The sequence below is a fragment of the Callithrix jacchus genome, chromosome 20 (genome assembly GCF_049354715.1).
Source record: "Callithrix jacchus isolate 240 chromosome 20, calJac240_pri, whole genome shotgun sequence".
NCBI classification, from domain to species: Eukaryota; Metazoa; Chordata; class Mammalia; order Primates; family Cebidae; genus Callithrix; species Callithrix jacchus.
The window spans coordinates 33,918,643-33,940,369 of NC_133521.1; the positions used below are offsets into that span (position 1 = coordinate 33,918,643).

At 36.8% G+C, this 21,727-nt stretch overlaps 1 protein-coding gene across 4 annotated transcripts in view; it reads left to right on the top strand.

Moving 5' to 3' along the window:
- Positions 1-21,727, top strand: part of CNTNAP4 (contactin associated protein family member 4) — a 288,212-nt gene that overhangs the window by 245,918 nt on the left and 20,567 nt on the right. For all 4 annotated transcript variants that reach the window (XM_002761181.6, XM_078358379.1, XM_078358378.1 and 1 more), the window contains 3 exons: positions 5,115-5,285; positions 6,002-6,220; positions 19,310-19,549. In XM_002761181.6, coding sequence (XP_002761227.1) covers positions 5,115-5,285; positions 6,002-6,220; positions 19,310-19,549 — 630 coding nt within the window. The remainder of the gene's footprint in view (positions 1-5,114; positions 5,286-6,001; positions 6,221-19,309; positions 19,550-21,727) is intronic.

The window sequence follows — 21,727 nt, forward strand, 5'->3', positions numbered from 1 at the left end:
TTTATGGTGTTAGGTCTTATGTTTAAGTCCTTAATCCATCTGGAGTTAATTTTAGTGTAAGGTGTCAGGAAGGGGTCCAGTTTCTGCTTTCTGCACATGGCTAGCCAGTTTTCCCAACACCATTTATTAAACAGGGGATCCTTTCCCCATTGCTTGTTTTTGTGAGGTTTGTCAAAGATCAGATGGTTGTAGATGTGTGGTGTTGATCCAGAGGCCTCTGTTCTGTTCCATTGGTCTGTGTCTCTGTTTTGATACCAGTACCATGCTGTTTTGATTACGGTTGTTTTGTAGTATATTTTGAAGTCAGGCAGTGTGATGCTGCCAGCTTTGTTCTTTTTGCTTAGGATTGTCTTGTCTATGAGGGCTCTTTTTCTGTTTCCATATAAAGTTTAAAGAGGTTTTTTTTTTCCCATTCTGTGAAGAAGGTCATTGGTAGTTTGATGGGGATAGTGTTAAATATATAAGTTACTTTGGGCAGTATGGCCATTTTCACCATACTGATTCTTCCTCACCATGAGCATGGAATGTTTTTCCATCTGTTTGTGTCCTCTCTTATTTCCTTGAGCAGTGGTTTGTAGTTCTCCCTGAAGAGGTCCTTTACCTCCTTTGTTAGTTGTATTCCTAGGTATTTTATTATTCTTGTAGCAATTGTGAATGGGAGTTTGCTCTTGATTTGGTTCTCTGTTTGTCTGTTATTGGTGTATAGAAATGCTTGTGATTTTTGCACATTGATTTTGTATCCTGAGACTTTGCTGAAGTTGCTTATAAGCTTAAGGAGAGTTTGGGCTGAGACAATGGGATCTTCTAAATATGCAATCATGTCATCTGCAAATAGAGACAAATTGACTTCTTTCTTTCCTAATTGAATACCCTTTATTTCTTCTTCTTGCCTAATTGCTTTGGCTAAAACTTCCGATACTATATTGAATAGGAGTGGAGAGAGAGGGCATCCTTGTCTAGTGCCAGATTTCAAAGGGAATGTTTCCAGTTTTTGCCCATTCAGTATGATATTGGCAGTGGGTTTGTTATAAATAGCTTACATTATTTTGTGATAGGTTCCATTGATATCTCGTTTATTGAGAGTTTTTAGTATAAAGAGCTGCTGAATTTTGTTGAAGGGCTTCTCTGCATCTATTGAGAAAATCATGTGGTTTTGTCTTTGGGTCTATTTATGTGGTGGATTATGTTTGTGGACTTGCGTATGTCAAATCAACCTTGCATGCCTGGGATGAAGCCTCCTTGATCATGATGGATGAGCTTTTTGATTTGGTGTTGCAATCAGTTTGCCAGTATTTTATTGAAGATTTTTGCATGTATGTTCATCATGGAGATTGGCCTGAAGTTTTCTTTTTTTGTTGTGTCTCTGCCGGGTTTTGGTATCAGGAAGATGTTGGTCTCATAAAATGAGTTGGGGAGGATTCCCTCTTTTTGTACTGTTTGGAATAGTTTCAGAATGATTGGTACCAGCTACTCATTCTTCTTTTTTTTTTTTTTTTGAAGGCAGAATCTTATTCTTTCATCTAGGGTGGAGTGCAGTGGTATAATCTTGGCTCACTGGAACCTCAGCCTCCCAGGCTCAAGTGATTCTCCTGCCTCAGCCTCCTAAGTAGTTGGGGTCACATGTGTCTGCCACAACACCTGGCTAATTTTTACATTTTTAGTAGAGATAGGGTTTTACCATGTTGGCCAGAGTGGTCTTGAACTCCTGACCTCAAGTGATCTGCCTGCCTTGGCCTCCCAAAGTGCTAGAATTACAGACATGAGCCAGCATGCCTGGCCTAAAAAATTATTCTTAAATCTCTAGTACCCTGTATTAAATTGATAATGATACAGCTTAGGGAATTTTTTATTTTTCATTTATTATTATTATTTATTTTAAATTTTTATAGATAAATAATACTTGTGCATATTTATGGGGTATATGTTATGGTATTTTTTTTGCATGCATAGAATGTGTATGATCAAGTCAGGGGATTTAGGATATCCATCACCTTGAACATTTATCATTTCTGTGAGTTGAAAACATTTCGAGTCCGTTCTCCTAGGTGTTTTGAAATACACACTATGATGTTAACTGTAATCACCCCAGTCTGCTATTGAACATTAAGCTTATTCCTTCTATCTAACTGGCATTTTGTATTCATTGTCCAGTCTCTCTTCCTCTTTTCTCCTACGCCATTTCCTGCCTCTGGTGACTATCATTCTCCTTCCTCCTTCTATGAGATTAGGGAATTTTAAATCACCTAATCCACAGAAGCCTGCAGTTCCTGCTGCTGCCTGCCTGCTGAGCCTTGTTTCCTCCCTCTCTTTGCTTCCACTTTCTCTGAGGTGGCCCAGATCCTGATGGATGTCTCTTAGCACATTGTGTAAAGGGCTGGGGTATCACATGCTATTAACATAATTCGATCATGGAAATATTAGCCTTTGCTTTCTTTATAATTATTTTGAATTAGCAGCAATTTCTTAACCCAGTAAAATTTCCTTACCTCATTTTCTCCCTTTTGTGAATGTGTAAAATAAGGTCTCCTAACTAAATGAAATAGACCTTATTATGTGTATGAGAGTGCTGAAGATGCCTAAAGTAATAAATTGGTTTCATTGCTATAAAAGCATTCACGTACCAATAGCAGCAATTCAAAAAATTGTTCATCTGGTTCAGCCAGTTCCCTGAAGCCTTTTATATGATGCTCTATTGCGTTAGTGATGATATAATATGAAAAAAAAGAAATGTCATATCATAATATTACCTAATTTAAACCTTTAAGTAATTTTGAATGTCCCTCTTTCTAATCAGACAAAATAAGATTTAATAACATTCCATAAAGTGAAGTTTATCTTTATTTTGATATACAACATTTCAACAAAAAGGCATCTAATTCCTTCTGAAAACAGTTTTGCTAAGCACTTCTAAGAACACAAATGTGTCCTTAACTTGATACTTTACATTTTTGTGTTTTTTTTTCCTGGAAATCCAAATGTCTAATATAGGAATAGCTGTAAAAGGGACATAAGGAATAGGCTTGATGTGACCCTGATAAGATATGGTTTCATTTGACTCTGGGAGGAAAAACTTCACAGTAGATTCACAGTTAAATGAATTCAGCTCTCAAATTGTCCACACACAAGCTGAGAATTGACTTCTGAATCAGGTCCACAGGAAAAGCGGACAAGCAAAAATAGTCATAAGCATTGCTTGGTCTAAAATTTATACAAAGTAATTCAAAACTTAAGAAACATGTCAAGTTTGTGATTTTTAACTATGTAGCTGAGTATCCGTTCTCTGCTAACATACTGTTTTGAAATTCCTGTTTTCCAACTTCAGAAGATCAATACATCTTTCTTCCAGGAAAGCAATTTAGATAGAATTTTATGCAGTGTTGGGAATGTGTGCAGAGGCAATTGCTTAAAACTAAAGATATAGGGCCAGGTGCGGTGGCTCACACCTATAATCCCAGCACTTTGGGAGGCTGAGGTGGGCGGATCATGAGGTCAAGAGATGGAGACCATCCTGGCCAACATGGTGAAATCCCATCTCTACCAAAAATACAAAAATTAGCTGGGCATGGTGGCGCGTGACTGTAGTCCCAGCTACTCGGGAGGCTGAGGGAGGAGAATTGCTTGAACCCAGGAGGCGGAGGTTGCAGTGAGCCGAGATCGCCACTGCACTCCAGCCTGTTCCTGGTGACAGAGCAAGACTCTGTCTCAAAAAAAAAAGAAAAAAAAGGAAGATATATAGTATTTGATGTACACAGAACTTGCTAGTGGCAGCAGACCAATGCGGAGTTTGTTTCTCTGATAATACTTCTCATCAACCACACGTATCCAGTCAGATTTCACTCCTGTCAGCTCATGCTGTTACATTTTTATTTTATTTTCCATATTTTTTGCTATATATGGTTTACAGTATTCAAAAGGAAAGTTGTAGATATGAAAAAAAGAGTGAGAAAGTGAAGATAAGTTGTATTTGGACAGCAATGATAATTGACTTTATAGTCTACATTTTGTTCAGATCTTTGAATTTATATCCCAAACTTTTGAACATTTTCTGCCTATTTTGAGCCTTTGTAAACATTTTGGGAACACTTTTCATTTGCCATTTATCTACTTCATTCTTTTTTTAATTATATTTTAAGTTCTGGGGTACATGTGCAGAATGTGCAGGTTTGTTACATAGGTATACACGTGCCATGGTGGTTTGCTGCATCTGTCCCCCTGTCATCTACCTTAGGTTTTTTTCCTAATGTTAGCCCTCCCCAATCCTCCCATCCCCTGCTATTCCTCCCCTAGTCCCCTACCACCCGGCCCCCTGACAGGCCCTGGTGTGTGATGTTCCCCTCCCTGTGTCCATGTGTTCTCATTTTTCAGTACCCACTTAGGAGTGAGAACATGTGGTATTTGTTTTTCTGTTCTTGTGTGAGTTTACGGAGAATGATGGTTTCCAGCTTCATCCATGTCCCTGCAAAGGACATCCACTTCCTTTGCAGGGACATTCTTATTGGCAATGTAAGCAATAATTTTGAATAAAAAGAGCATTTTTATGAGAATGTCAGCTTGGACAGACTAAGTTGTATGTTGGTTTGTAATTAGACAAGACTATTTAGAATGCCAGTCTCAGTTTAGACAATCACAAGGCCCATTAAGGAAAACAGTTTATGTGACTCAGTGAAGTATGTGTATTAGAAGTGTTAGAATAAAAAATACTGTAAGCTTCTTGAGGGTTTTTGTTTGAAACAGGTAGGTGTTTAAATTTTCAAGTTATAAAAGATTGTCTATTTATCAGTATTTGGCAGGTCATATAATATCAGTTTAGTGAAGGATCTAGTAATGAGGTTGAGGATATTTCTCCCATATAAGAGATAACATTCAGGTCATTTCTGTAATAATCATTCTTACTCTCTATTGGAAAAAAATATGGGATGTTAATCCCTGTAAAATCTCTTATGCTTATGTCTTGTATACTACATAGTTGGTAGAAAAAAAGAGCAGATTTGTATAAATAAGTAACATTTTTAATAGCAAAAATGCTAAAAATGGAAAATATAATTGCATTCATTTTATTTTTGAATTTGTTTTCTTTTTCAATTCTCTTTCTTCTTTTTTTCCCCACAAAACAGGATCATTTTGGAATTCAGCTTCCTTTGATACTGAGGCTTCATATCTTCATTTTCCTACTTTTCACGGAGAACTTAGCGCTGATGTGTCTTTCTTTTTTAAGACAACAGCTTCATCTGGGGTATTTTTAGAGAACTTGGGGATTACTGATTTTATACGAATAGAGCTTCGCTGTAAGTCTCCTTTTCCAGAGAAGTGTATGAGATTATATCATTTAGTAGTAAATCTTTTAACTGATTTTTAAACTACTCATATGTCTACTTTATCATCTAACTCTTTTCATTGTGCCCCTTTGAAAAACTCAATGATATTAACTTATCCTTTTTATAAGAATATAATGTAATACTTAACGTGATAATTCGGGGAAGTAATTGGTAGTTTCTTATAACAATTTAAAAGCAGTTTTAATTTCAGTTAATTAAAACTAAAAGGCAATTTTTTAGTCAGTTACAAATTACTTAAATCAACCACTCATTTTGATATACTCCTAAGCTGCTATTATCTGAATATCAAGTGTGTATAGCATGCCTTTGGAATTATATAAACTTTGAATTACTGTAACAATTATTTTTAAATACAATGCCAGTTGATCTTAGCTTTCTTTCTTTGGATAAATAGCTTTACTTCTTATCAACAGCAAAACTTAACTCTGAGGAGAAATACCTTAGAATATCATTGATTTTTTTAAAAAATATGAATGTATTTGTCTCATCAGAAGACCTAGTTCTGTGCCAGTGTCATGCGTTTCAAACAATAGCATTCAAACCATGCTGTGTTTGTTACCTTTCTATTTAGCGATTGCTATGCTCTGGTGCTATTCCTAAGTGTATTGGAGACTCAACACTCTACATGAACTTACTAGAACAATCTTTATGTGTAATATTTCCAGCTCCGACAGTAGTGACTTTTTCATTTGATGTGGGGAATGGGCCTTTTGAAATCTCAGTGCAGTCACCCACCCACTTCAATGACAACCAGTGGCACCATGTGAGAGTTGAAAGAAACATGAAGGAGGCATCCATTCAAGTGGATCAGCTCACACCAGAGACACAGCCTGCCCCAGCGGATGGCCATGTCCTCTTACAGCTCAACAGTCAACTCTTTGTGGGTAAGTTCTCTTTTTAAGCAATCATTCAGTTGTATGATATATGCTCAGAAATGGGCCAATATATAATAATACCAACTATAGAAACAAGAATAATAACAACAAACAGCAATAACAAATCACCATTGATTAAGAACCTGTATTGACCAAATGCTTCATTTTTTTCTTCATAACCAACCTGTGGAATGGGTGTTACCCGTATTTTACAGATGAGATAGCTGAGCTTCCAGGGTTGACCTGCCTACAGAAAGATTCAGATTTGTGCTTAACTAATTCCTATTTGAGTGTCTGCATTCTTCTTCTTCTCCTCCTCCTTTTCCTCCCCCCCACCTCCTCCTCCTCCTCCTTCTTCCTTCTTCTTCTTCTTGTTCTCCTTGTTCTTCTTCTTCTTCCTCCTCCTCCTCCTTCTTTTTCTGCCTTTCTTCTTTCTTCTTTCTTTCCTCCTCCTCCTCCTCCTCCTCCTTCTTTTTTGAGACAGAGTCTTGCTCTGTTGCCCAGACTGAAGTAAAATGGTGCTATCTTGGCTCACTGCAACGTCCTCCCCCAGGGTTCTAGCAATTCTTTTACCTCAGCCTCCAAAGTAGCTGGAATTACAGGTGCCCACCACTATGCCCAGCTAATTTTTTTTTTTGTATTTTTAGTAGAGGTAGGGTTTTGCCATGTTGACCAGGTTGGTCTTGAACTCCTGACCTCAGGTAGTCTACCCGCCTCGGCCTCCCAAAGTGCTAGGATTACAGGTGTGAGCCGCCGTTCCCTGACTTACCTGCATTCTTAATATTTCAGGTTATATGATTGGTTTCAGCTTGTTTCTTTATTACATTAGTGTTTTACTATGATATCAGGAATGTTTATCTGTGTTCTCAGAATTGCTGAGGAAACCTCCTTGTAATTCCAGTTGATGCCAAACAACGGACACTCCTCCAACCCGCAAACACCACGTGGGAAACAGACCAGTAGCAAAAAAACCAAAAAACAAAAAACAAACAAACAAACAAAAAAAACCACACACACAAAACCCAGACACACAGTGTGTATAGAATTCCGGGTTTGACAGTTTCACCAGTTCCTCTGCTGTTTTCCCTCATTTTGTCCATTTTTCTTTATTTCCTAAATCCATTCATGTGGCATTTATAGATTTGATAGTAGAATCCTCCTGGATGTGTTTGTTTTACTTTGCATCTCTGCTAATTCGTTTGTAGAATTTATAGACCATGAATTATCTCTTACTTGATCACTTCTCATATATTTTAATATAAACAGGAACATAAAAGCACTATAAGGCAGAATAAACGATAAAGTATTAGAAATTGTGCTTCAAGGTTAGGTACGGTGTAATCCTACCACTGTTGGAGACCAAGATAGGAAGATTGCTTGGGGCCAGGAGTTTGAGATCAGCCTGGGAAACACAGCAACACTCCATCTCTACAAAAAGTAAAAAGTTAAAAATTTAGTCAAGCGTGGTGGCACACTCTGTAATCCCAGGATTTGAGAAGCTGAGGTGGGAGAATGGTTGAGCCCAGTGATTGGAGGTTGTAGTGAGCTATGATCACACCACTGAACTCCATCCTGGGTGACAGAGGGAGCACCTGTCTCAGCAGCAACAACAACAAATAAATTATATTTCAAGCATTCTCAAGACTTACACCTTTCAAGAAAATTGATCAGATCCCCATTATACTTTTTATTTTTTAACAGTCTGGTCTTATTAACCTTCTCTCACTGGAGAGGATGAAGCTTCTTTCCAACATATTTGAGGAAGATGTATTTGGGATTACTAATATATTTGTATACTTACTACTTTGATCATTTATTGTTTTCCTTACTGAAATATTTAATGCATAGCTTCTATAAGTAAGGCACTGTTATAGACAATCTAATCATGATCTTGTGACCACTTGACTGACTGACTTAAGGGTATGAAGATAATAATATATTAGCAGAAATATATAATTTTTAATAACACACTAGAAACTCAGGAAATTGACAAAGCTATTTCTTGAATTACAAAAAAATGAGAGATGGCCACAACAAAAGGTATGGCAATTTAAAATCTGTCAGTAGCTTGGAAATCGCCTTACTATTCTTGGAAATTGAGAGGCTGAAATAGTCCTCTAATTTTTCAGTGAAATATGCTGCAGTTTGCCTGTGGCTGACCTTTCACCCTGGGTATGAATTTCAGCTTTATGAGGTAGAGTCACTCTATGTTATGTCGTAGAGAAATCCTCGCCTAAGCTTGATTTCAGAAAGTTATAATGAAACACTAGTATGACATCAGAAAACTGCTTGAAAACACACTTTAGTCTTTTAGCATTATTCATGTGATATAATTTTAATGAGGACACAGAAAGGGGGACATCACACACCAAGGCCTGCAGGGTGGGAGGCTAGGGGAGGAATAACAGGGGGTGGGGGGATTGGGAAGGGATAGCATTAGAAGAAATACCTACTGTAGATGACAGGGCAATGGATGCAGCAAACCACCACTATGGCACATATATACCAATGTAACAAACCTGCACGGTCTGTACATGTACCCCAGAACTTGAAGTATAATAATAATAATAAAAAAAAAAAGATCTAAAAGAGTTCGTCTTCATGGAGGCAGTTGGTTAGGCCTTTGATCTCACTATATGTGTTGAAATGTAAGGATGGGTGTTATTCCAAAGTTTTATAAAAAAGAACTCTTGATTATATTTAAGTCAAAGTCATTGAAAATTAAAAAGGTGAGGCAAAACTAAGATTTTTGAAAAAAAGTTTACATATACTATTAATAAAAATCTGTTTATACAATTTCCTCCTTCCTGTTCACAGACAACTGTGAGTAAGTTGACATGATTTAGTGTGGAGATAACTAAGGGAAGGGCTCATAATAAAGAAAAAAAGCCTTTAGGGTAGATAAAATCATTGGCTGTTAAAACCCCACATGAGGGGCTTGGTTTTATCTTCATCTCCACCAGAGTGAACTAGTCTGTTAGGAAAGGACTTAGACTGCAGGCTATGTATATAACTATGCACATTTATGTGTGTGTGTGTGTGTGTGTGTGTGTGTGTGTACACACACACACACACAAAACATTGTTATGAAATATAATTACATATAAACTATATAACTATACTTTATATAGTTTACACATATATAAATATAACTTGTATATTTAGATATAGTTTATAGTTATATATATATCACCATAAGTGTGTATCCACACATGTATACATGTGTGTGCAGACACATATACATATATAAATTTTCAGACAGTGATAAATGCCATAACGTAAAAAGCATAGCATGAAATCAGTGATTTGTGTTGGGGACTTCTGTTTCAAGTAGGGTGGTCAGTGCAGTCCTCTCGGGAGTCCTCTAGAGACATTAGCAGAGTCCTAATTTGAGTAGAGGTCAGATGAAGCAGAAGAGGGAATGTTGTGAACAACTGAAGGAAGAGAATTCCAGGCCGTGGGATCATGCTCAAAGTGGTAGGAATAAGCTTTAGGGATTGAAGGAACAAGGGAAAACAACGTGGCTGGAGAGAATCAGTGTTAGGGAAATTATGATGGGAAACAAGATTGAGGTATATATTGGACCTTTCGGGCCATGGTGAGGACTATGGATTTTACTCTGAGGGATTGGAGGAATGACATAATTTAATTTACATTTTCCAGGCTGTCTCTTACTACTCGGAGGTCTATGGATGGAGAAAATGAAGGGCAGGCAGGCTATCCCAGGGGTCCCTCTGAGAGATAATGGTGCTGCAGGCTAACATAGAGATGTTGACATTTAGAGGCATGCAACTTGCTAATAAATTGGTCACTGATGTCAGTATTTTACTATTTGTGACAATATGCTTGGGGATGAAATGCTTCTTTGTAGGTCTCTGGGTTTCTCACATCATTTCCAAGTTTTTATTTTTATTTATTTATGAATGAAATAGCATCTCACTATGTCATTCAAGTTGGAGTGCGGAGGTGTGCTCACTGCTCACTGCTCACTGCATCGTTGATCTCTTGGGCTCAAGGAATCCCCACACTTTAGCCTCCCATGTAGCGTTCACCACACGTACATGCCACCAAGCTCAGCTAATTTTTGCAGAAACTGGGTTTTGCTGTGTTGCCTAGGCTGGTCTCAAACTCTTGGGCTCAAGTGCTCTACTCACCTCAGCCTCCTAAAGTGCTAGGATTATAGGTGGGAGGTGCCAGTAAGTTTTAAACACCAGCCTAGTTTTAAATTTCACCTGAAATTAGCTTTTCTTGTTTGCTCCCTTCGTCTTAATTCATAGTAGTGATTAAAGCTGTTTCCTGGCTACACAATCCAGATTATATACCACAAGCCATAGCTTTCCAGGCTGCACAGAGTCTCTGGTCCTTCACAGGCCACAGAAAATATGTCACCTACATGCTCTCTTTAAATGAGATGTACCTGCTCCATAATCACACGCTCACCAATAATTTGGGCTTCTTTATTTATAGATTTTGTTCCAGCACATGTCATATGTAGAAGGACCCTTCTCCCATTGCCTCACATATTAATACCTTGAAATATGTTAGGGTTAAGTCTTGTTCTATTTTCAGAGCTTGTGACTCCATGGGTGACTGGTAATCTCTACTTCAATCCAATATAATTGATTTTCTGGTTACAGTTTTAAAGGGTAATTTAATTCCCCTTACTTGCAAGTTTAAGAATTTAATTTGTGGTTCATCCATCCATCTTAAAGATAATTATAGCTAATCAGCATTTTTAGTGTGCATAACGACTATCCTTTCTATTTGGGTATGGGGCAAATGAATGAGGTAAATGTGATTCCGAAAAGTAAGTACAGTTTTCAGCATGATTTTATTCTTCTAATAAAAATGTTTTAAATACAGAGATGGATGGTAATAATAATGTTTAAACAAGTTTAGAGATTAAATGTACAACATGAGGACTATAGTTAATAAAATTGTATGGTATTTGAGATTTTTGTTAAATATAGATTTGTCACAAAAAAATAACTATGTCAGATTATAGCTATGTTCATTTGTTTTGCCATTTTACTACCTCTGTGTTTCCCATGACATCATGTTGTAAACTTCAAATACACATAATAAAATTTGTTTTTAAAAAATGAATAAATTACGTGGAAACACAATTTTTATAAATAGGACAAGACTGAAAGACTGTTAGTGTTACACAGTTTAAGGTAGACAATGTTGCTTTCCAGCATTAAGTAGCTTTTGTTAAAAATGCACCTTCTTGTTGGTAAACAAATTTAGTAGAATCCTACTGTGGTATATTTCAAGTAACAAAGTTATTTTAAAATATAAATATGAAACGTAAGAAATTTCAATAACATGTAAATATATTAATTTGAGATACTATGTTTAACACTTTTCCTGCAAATAAAATGTGTAGATATTTGGATATATGATAATTTTGATTTAAATTATATTGTCCATCTTACTAACTGGGTTTATGTTGATAATATTTATTAGTATTAAATGTTTTGAGATTTACTTTTTTTTTAAAATTGAGATGAGTCTAGCTGTCTGTCACCCACCCTGGAGTACAGTGGTGTGATCATGGCTTGCTGCAACTTCTGCTTCCCAGGCTCAGGTGATCCTGCTGCCTCAGCCTCCAGAACAGCTGGGACCACAGGCATGTGCCACCACACCAGGCTATTTTTTGTAGAGACACAGTCTCCCTATGTTGCTCAGGCTGGTCTTGAACTCCTGGGTTCAAAAGATCCTCCCTCCTTGGCCTCCTAAAATGCTGGGATTACAGGTGTGAGCCACCACGCCTCACCTGGTGATTAGCATTATCAGTAGTCTATCAGAAGTGGCTGTTGCAATGAGATCATGTGAAGGAATCCAGTGCATTTACTCCATTGCTTCTTCACCCTCTCTACTAAAGACTAATCATAAAGTATGTTCACATCTCAGAGTGAAACTCTGAGGAAAGATTAATGCTTTAATTTCTGAGAAAAATCAGTAAAAATAAATAGCATTTTAAAAAAATGTGATCCAGTTGGGCAGCAGTTATATATGACAATTGAAATAGGAATAAGGAAATGATAAATGGATTTTCAGAGATCTAGCTAGCATTAGCCTCTGCCTGAGCAATACAAAACAGAAGGCTTTTGAACAATCCCTGACATTTCAAATATTAGAACAATTAGCTTCAACTAATCTAAACTGTAGGATGTCATGCAAAGTGAAGGAAGAATAAAATAATGCACAAAATCCTTGTATGAATAAGTGATAAGAATTAACATCAGCCTAATGTAATACATTAGAAACAATGAGGACCAACACAATGAACATCTCCTTCCCTCCTCCAAATACTTCCAGCCACCACATCTCATTGCTTTTTATAATAAAATAGATTCACCTGTTTGCAGCCCATCTTTCTCCATTCTTATTCCTAGTTGTGACATTAGGTCTTGACTATCCGTGTGTGTGTGTGTGTGTGTGTGTGTGTGTCTGTGTGTGTCTGTGATTTATGCCTATCTTAAATAGTTCTATTCAGAACTGCCTCTTGTTGTCCTTAAAAAAATGTTTCAGGGCCTAATACTAATCAGTGTATGGAACACTTGCCCTTGACTTGCTAACACTGAGGACTTAGCATCCAGTCACTGCTGTTATCGTAGACTCACAAACATTCTCCAGCCACAGAAATGATGAAGAGAAAAGAATCAATCATATTTTAAGCTGAAATGTGACAGTGGTCATTTTCTATTTTGGCTTGTAAACTCAGCATTTTCACAGAAGCTTCTTAAATTAGCCTTGAATTGATTTTCATTTAACTGGCTCTGCAATTTTTGTTTCCAGTCTCAATTATTTTACTGACAGTTTTTCAAACGGGGCTAACTTTATTTCAGTGCTTTGTGACTCGAACCTGGAGGAGAAGTTAGGACCCCTGACATAGTCAGAAGTCATTTGCTTTGCCTATGAATTGCATTGGATATATAAATATTTATCGACTGTTTAGAGTGAACAGTTTCTGAAAGCCACATGCAAAGGATAATGTTGAACTCTAAACATATTGAAGCTCTGAAACCATAGTGATCAATCTTGGCTCTGTGTGTGTGTGTGTGTGTGTGTGTGTGTGTGTAAACATGTGTGTATTTTTGTGATTTCACCTAGGAGTGAAATTTCTAGGTCATAGCATATGCATAGGCTATGCACAGGAAACACTGCCCTATCTCTGTTCACCATTAGATAACTTCCTTTATAAAGTGGCTGTTCAGATCTGTTGCCTGTTTTCTACAAGGTTGTCTTCTTTTTTTAAAAAAAATTCATAAGCATTCTTTATATATTTCAGATGAATCCTTTTCATATAAATTAATTGCAAGATATTTGACCTCTCTGTGAGTTGATTATGCTTTCATATTGTTAATAGTTTCCTTGGATGAACAGAAGTTCTTAATTATAATGTGTTCCAGATTTTTTAAATTTTGTTTTTTAATTTGCTAAAATATAGTCAGCATGTAAGAATATCAAGCAGACTTATGTTTGAATTCAGTACAATAAAGGTCACATTTCTCTTTAATGTAATAAAATAATTTATCTTAATTATGACTTTTCCCCTCCTTGAGGTATCTTTTTCATAATGAGCCTAAGAAGCCCCCACTGTACCTTTCTTTCTTTTTTTTTTTTTCTTTTGAGACAGAGTCTCACTGTGTCACCCAGGCTGGAGTGCAATGGCATGATCTCAGCTTACCACAACTTCCGCCTCCCAGTTCAAGCAATTCATCCTGCTTTGGCCTCCAGAGTAGCTGGGATTACAGGCACCTGCCATCCATGCCTGGCTAATATTTGTAGTTTTTAGTAGAGACGGGGTTTTACCATGTTGGCCAGGCTGTTCTTGAACTCCTGACCTCAGATGATCAGCCCACCTTGGCCTCCCAAAGTGCTGGGATTACAGGTGTGAGCCACTGGGCCCAGCCCAGTGTACTTTTCTGTGTCCAGTAGGTAAATCTTAGTGATAATTGACTGAAGTCAGAATTCAGATGTGATGTCTAGGGACAAGAGAATGTGATTATTCATCAGTGAAAAACAGTTTATTTCTTTGAAATAGGCTTTAGCTTGCTCAAACCAGAGAGCTGCTCCGGCTTCAACATGTGAGAAGTCTAATTCATTCTTTCTGCTGCTACTGCTACTGGGGTAGCATTAGCACATTTTCACCACTGACTTTGGTTCAGGGAAAAGTGACTGAATTTTCTGCCCATGACACTGTTACTTACAAGAGCTGGCTCTTTGAACCATAATAGTTATTTGAACAAGAGAAAGAATAGTCCTCTTCCTCCCGTCCTTTCCGGGACTTTGCTTAATGAAGAACAGTGCATGACAAACTTACAGCTGGACTTCCAGATTCCCTGACTCCTACGTTAACCAACACCACCATTTCTGCAAGGAGAGGTCTTCCTCCAGTATGCGGGCAGTGCTCACGGTCCAGTGCTTGACATACAGAAGACAGCTTTTCCCCTTCAATCCCTTGACTTGGTCCTGGGCCCAGCCTGCATGCCCTATCACTTTCCTGCCCCAAGTTAATTGGTGGTTGGGGCTTTGCCTTTTTTCCTTTGCCATAGTGCTGAGGTCAGAGAGTATCCTTGTACTCTGCCAGGCAAATTTCTATAGCTTTGAGTTTTGAAGAGAAGCTTGAGGATCTTGATTTCTTTATTTCTGTAAGGCCCCTGGGTGAGTTATGCAGTTGTTCCCAATTAATTCTCGATAATATTCAAGCACAGCACATGAATAATTTGCCATTAAAAATGTAAAGTGTAATCTCAAAGGTCTTCCTGCCACAAAAGTAGTGGAAAATTGATATAAGAAAGATCTAGCTCCTACTCCATGACCATAACATCTGTCACTTATAGTCATTTCCTGATAATAATGAACATGAGGAAAGGGTTGGTGCTGGGTCTCTGCTCAGCACCCGACAAATAATTTAGATGCAAGACCTCAGTAGCATTACATAAGTGGACAGGTTCAGTTATTCTCAATAAACATGGAAAGGTTAGGCATTTGTTTCACAAGATACTTGGTGTTTGTGAAGTCCTGAAATTCATTATATCTGATATAACATGGCAGGTAAATTGATAGAAAATTAATTGGAAGACAGTTCCAAACATAATAGCTCAGTGGAAACATCCAGAATCAATTAACCAAAGTGAAACTCATTTTCATTGGACACACTTTAACCCTGAAAAGGCACTGGAATGTTTAATTAAGCTTTCAAGCCCAATCCTATTTACATTAGGCATGTTTTTCAGAATAGTTACATCTGAAAATAAAGTTATTAACTTGAAACCTAACGGTAAAGGCAAAATTCTAAACACATATATGACACAGTGGTCTGTGTCTAATTAGACATTATGTTTTCTGGTCACTTAAAATGTAGCTTAAAACGATTTGGTTAGGTAAAACTATCTCTGAAAGTACAGAATGAAGATGTCCTTTTTATAAAGTTGCATGCTGATTTTCTTCTCACTCTTACAGGTATTATTTAAGTATGTATCTCTCACGTATATACACATATTTTCTCCTGCTATTCATCCCACCCTCTGACTTTCTTCCTTACTGTGTATCTATTCTTGTTATCTTCTAGTAATCTTGTGTTTCCCCATCTAAACTTATTACTAGAGCTTTTTGACAGCAAGATTGATTTCATATAGTTTCATACCTTCAGTGCCCAGAAAGAGCTGCTAAATAAAGCTTGGCGAGCTGAGGAGCTGTTCAATCCAAAGATGATCTGAGGCATACAGGAAAATGGAACAGTCTTCTTCTTTTACCACATAGTGGTGTGAAAAGAAGCTTCCTTGGAATGAAAGGCTATTTGTGGGTCCAATGCCTACCCCTGCCTTTAGCTAAATGTGTTAATTCTAGTATTTCCATGGATGGACCCATGGACCAATCTTTGAAATTCTTTATGCTTCTAGTTTCCCATCATCCAAAACAAACTAAACAAACACAAAAAAATCCAGTTAGAAGAATTGGAAATAGACTTTAGTCAGTCATTGGACCCCAAGTTATTTCGTTATGTTGTTACTGGCAGAATGAGATAAGCCCCTGAGTTAGGGAGACTGTGTATGTTTCAGAGCAGCAAATATATAACAATGTGATTTACCGTTGCTGTTTACTATGGACTGTAAACTATGATTTAATGCAGAATAATACAAAGTATATTAAATACACCAGGAATATACCTTTAATTCAGAGTTCACAGTATGTGGCCCCTGCAAAAAGTTCCTGTGTTGAAGTGAAAACCAAAATGTTAGCTGCCTTACCCAGGAAGAAATATCCAAGAAGGATCCCAAAAGAATCTTGGCCAGAGAGTTTTGGCCCTGGGAGCTCACTGAGTTGAGTCAACAGAATGGAAGAATAGGGAGGTGTGAAGATAAAGGAGTAGCAGCTCTGGTGTGGAAGAAAAAGAAAAATCTTGGGTGTAAGGGCAGAAGAGAGACTTCAAGAATGGCAGGGTCCTCAAAAAACTACAAATAGGAGTACCATATGATCCAACAATCTCACTAATGGGCATTTATCCAAAGAAAAAAAAATCAGTTGAAAAGACACTGTACCTTTAGGTTTATTGCAACATTGTTGACAATAGCCAAGATGTAGACTCAACCCACGTGTCCAGTAACGAATGGGTAAAAAGTGGCATGCGCGCACGCGCGCGCGCACACACACACACACACACACACACACACATATGTAATAGAATACAATTCAGCCATAAAAAAGAATAAAATCCTGTCACTTGCAGCAACATGGATAGAACTGAAGGACATATGTTTGGTGAAATAAACCAGGAACAGAAAGTTAAACACAGCATTATCTCACTCATATAAAGAAGCTTAGAAAAGGATGATCTCGTAGAAGTAAAAAGTAGAACAGAGGCTACTAGAAGATGGGGAGAGTACAGGGAGGGGGCACAGAGAGGGATTTGTCACAGGATACACAATTTCAGCTAGATAGAAGGAAAAAGTTATAGTGTTCTGTGCCACCGTAGGGTGACTATAGTTTACAATAATATGTAGTTTCAAATAGCCAGGAAGACATTGAATGTTCCCAGCACTAAAAAATGATAAATATTTGAGATGATGGAGATGCTACTTACTCTGATCTGATCACCACACATTATATGTATCACATCACTATGTATGCCATAAATATGAATAATTATTGTGTGTCTAATAAACAATTTTTAAAACAGAGCTACAAAAAAGAATGAACAATTCAGTTGGGCACCCATGTTACAAAAACTAAAAAGAATGGCAGAAGACTGAGTAAATGTAAACATAGGAAAAATTAAACAATAATATTTACAGGCCTTCTGAAACTCCGTAATGAAATTAACTCCATCTCTACCATGATTATGTGTGACAATGGCAATAAGTTGACACTATCTAGTTTTATAAACAGATTTATACATAGGAAGAATGGCAACACCCTTAAGACCTTGGCATCCTTCATTAAGGAGAAACAAATCATGTAAACTGAAACAATTTGAATAGACATTTAAATACAACAATTTGCATAGAGTTATATCTATGAATCTGAATTCTGAATAGGGTTAATGCTCCAAAGTCCAGAATTTTCAGGAATTCTTTGAGGTTCCTTTTCATAGTTTTTCATTATTTGCAAATATATAATTAGTTTATTAAATCTGGACCTTAGTCTCAGAGACCCAAGCATCTCTGTGGGACAGAAGGGGCCCCCTCTTTACCCTTGAAGCTTTATGCCCACGTATCCTACTTTTATGTATAATGTGGTTTAACAAATGAGTGAATGAATGGATTTCATAGTTATAACACAGAAATTATCTGTCTAGCACTGTTCTTTGTGTTGGAGATACAATACCAATTGCAGTAGCCCTTGTTGAATGAGGCTAAGTTAAGGAGCTACCTAAGTGATTTGGAAGAGAATGAAGTGAACATGTTTTAGGAAAAGAGAATTTATATGTAAAGAGTATGTACAAGGTCTTGGTAATGAGACAGCATCATTTATCCAAAGATGGAGCTTCTTTTTAAAGGTCTCACAACCATCTGATGCCTCTCATTAGAGTTACCAGGTTATTTAGATTAGGGTACTATTTTACCACCTCAAGTTGTGAGCATTAACTTAGGGTATTCCTGGACACAAATTTATGTGTGAGTCCACTCGGGGCTTACAATTCTGTCAGGATAGTGCTCATAGAATGATGTTCTAGTGATCATCTGAATTAGAATCTCCTGCAAGCCTTGTTAACTCTTAAGATTCACAGCCCTATTTTTGGACCACAGACCAGTATTTCTTGGGGCAAGCTACTGAGTCCATTTATTAGAAGCTCTCCATGTGATTATGTATTATCCCTATTTCTTAAAGTTTGAGAACCTCTACCTTAGAATAATGGGGTCTGATTCCAACCAAACATTGTAGCCCTCATTAAGGGTGACTTGATAAGTACATATGGTTATATATTCAATAAATGTTACATCACATATTTCTGTATTGATTCCCTTTTGCAATTTTTAAAAAAATCTTTCCAAGCATAAAACAATGAACACTAGACTAACCTTTAGAAAAACAATCACTGGGAAATATGTCAGACAAAAACAAATAATCTGACTTTCAATTGCCATCTTTTCAATGAATGGGTAACAACCAAAGGACCGTGTCAATGCACCATCAGAAGATCTTGAGCTTCCTTCATAATTCTTAGAAAGATAAAACTGTACCAGAATCAAGATTGGGTTTAAATATGAAGGATGAACCATATTTACCCAGCAATATGTACTTATTAAAATTCCCAGATAGTAGTTTCTACATTAAAAATAGCAATACATGTCACTGTTACTTTGAATAAGAGTATAGTATGACCTTTATTTTATTCCTCAATTTAAAGATCACAAAATATTTTTAGCAAAAAAATGTAACATATTCAACTCAAAGAAATGAATTAAAGTTTTCCCTTTCTTGGAGTCTGTATTTGAAGCTATGAATTGTGTTTCAATAATTATATTTGCTCATCTTTTTTTTTTTTTTTTTTCTGTTCTCTGTAAGGCCTCGGTTTTGTTTGGTCTTTAAATTCTGAATAAAACACCTAGGAACGTGTTTCCATTTGCAGTATTTCCCTTTTAGGTGGAACGGCCACCAGACAAAGAGGCTTTCTGGGCTGCATTCGGTCTCTGCAGTTGAATGGGATGACCTTGGATTTGGAAGAAAGAGCCCAGGTGACTCCAGAAGTGCAGCCAGGTTGTAGGGGACATTGCAGCAGCTATGGGAAGTTATGCCGCAATGCAGGGAAGTGCAGAGAAAGGCCCACTGGGTTCTTTTGTGACTGCACTTTCTCTGCATACACAGGGCCATTCTGCTCAAACGGTAAGTATGGCATGGAAGACTTGAGCAGAAAAGCGTATTCAATGTGACTCAAATGTCTGGCAGTTCTGTCCTTTGCAACTATTTGAAAGAAAAAAAATTTCGGTTTCTGAATTTTTTTGGCAAAGTGTCTATTGAATGTAAAGAATCGGTAAAAGATCCTGGGGTGGAGACAGTATCACGTATTCAAAGATGAAGCCCATCATATTTCATTACGTAAATATTTGACTCATTTCTGAAAAACTAGTGTTTGTTAATGATAAATCCATTGTCACCTTATGTATTTTAAAGTGTTCAATCTGCTTTTTTCCACCTAATGTTTTTGTTCTTAAATTATTTGGTTAACAACCTGCCCCTTGGGGCAGTTCCTTATTTTAAAATTATTTAAAGCATTACTTTTTTCTTTTTGAGACAGAGTCTTACTCTGTAACTGTCACCCAGGCTGGAGTGCAGTGGTGTGACCTTGGACCACTGCAGCCTCCACTTCCCAGGTTCAAGCAATTTTCCTGCCTCAGCCTCCCAAGTAGCTGGGATTACAGGAGCCCACCACTACATCTGGCTAATTTTCATAGAGTTGGGGTTTCACCATGTTGCCCACGCTGGTCTGAAATTCCTGACCTCAAGTGATCCGCCAGCCTGAGCCTACCAAAATGTGGGGATGAAAGACTGTAAATGTAACTGTACCTGGCCCTGTTACTATTATTTTTGTTGAAGATATTCAACAAAGCAAGGATATTAAGATGCATTGTTTTTTATTTTTATTTATTTGAGTTTTTAGACAAATATTTTTTCCAGAAATGTAAACAATGTACTATTAAATATTGATATATTAAATAATAGATACATTTATACATTAATCATACATTTTGTTGTATGATATGTTGAATATCTGCTGGTAAGATAAAATAGCAGAGTACTTTTCAGCTTCTCATTCTCTGATACACATCGTGGAATAAGGGAAGAACAATTGTAGGATTAACTGTTCTGGACAGACTTCTATGAATATATAAACATTTATTATTCTTTCATAGTTCCTCATAGAAGACTGACATCAATTTTACTTCAGTTACTTTATTTAAAGTGTCTCTTGGCTATTGAACCTTTTCCTGAAGGAGGCTAACAAAACTTGGCTCCAAATTAAAACAACTCCTGACTTACAAAGAAAGCATGGGGATGAGTTAATAAAAAGTTGGCTAAATGCACTTTTCAAGACATCCGCTTTTCTCAGGAATAATCTATAATTTACAAATGAACTTGTGATCATAATCATATACTGCTGGTACCAGGCTAGGACACTTTTCATCTTTAAAGTGATAATTAGGGCCACTTATTTAAAATAACCTGTCTTCATTTTCTGGATGTAAATAATTTCTAGTTCATCTTGCTGAGTGCAACCAGAAATGTTACTCTGTATGAACATATTATATTGAATATAAAATATACATTATAGATAATAAAATAATGAAACCAACAAATAAAAACCCCTAAAATGTCAAGGGCATCATTACTGTATGATCCAGTAAGCATCATCTACAACTTGTATGTAGTAACCAGCCCTTTTTATAGTAATGGAGAGAAGCAGATTCAAGGATTTAAAACTAGTTATTTCTCCTACCATCCTCTTCTTTTTCAAACATGTATATTTTGTGTGTGTGTGAGAGAGAGAGAAAGGAAAGAAACAGAATTTGGGATATTAATCTCATATAAGGAAAATACTACACATTTCCTTAAAATGATTTAAAAGAGGTTGGTTAGTTCTGTTTGTTGACCCTATTTTTCCCTCTCATGTTAACACCAGACTTAGCGTTCTTTTTATAGTGTATAATAACTATGAGAAAATGTTTAGACATAAAGGAAACTTTCTGCCTGTTCGTCCTGGGAAAGAAGAATCTCTCAAACATCCTTCCTTCCTATTTTGTAGCTAGGATACCCTAGTCTTCTTTTAAGATGCACTTCATTTAAGACTAGTGTGTACTATCTACAAAATAATAAATGGGAGTTGAATTTTAAATAAAATAGTAGATGATCAAGGAGATAGAAGACAAGCCTGGTTTGTGTTTGAACTCAGAGAATAAAGCATTTAATTTTCAACTGTAAAATTATACTAGTGCATTAATTATATGTCATTTTAACAGAAAGCCATTTCAAAGATCATTATGAAAGCTCTATTAATTTACTTTT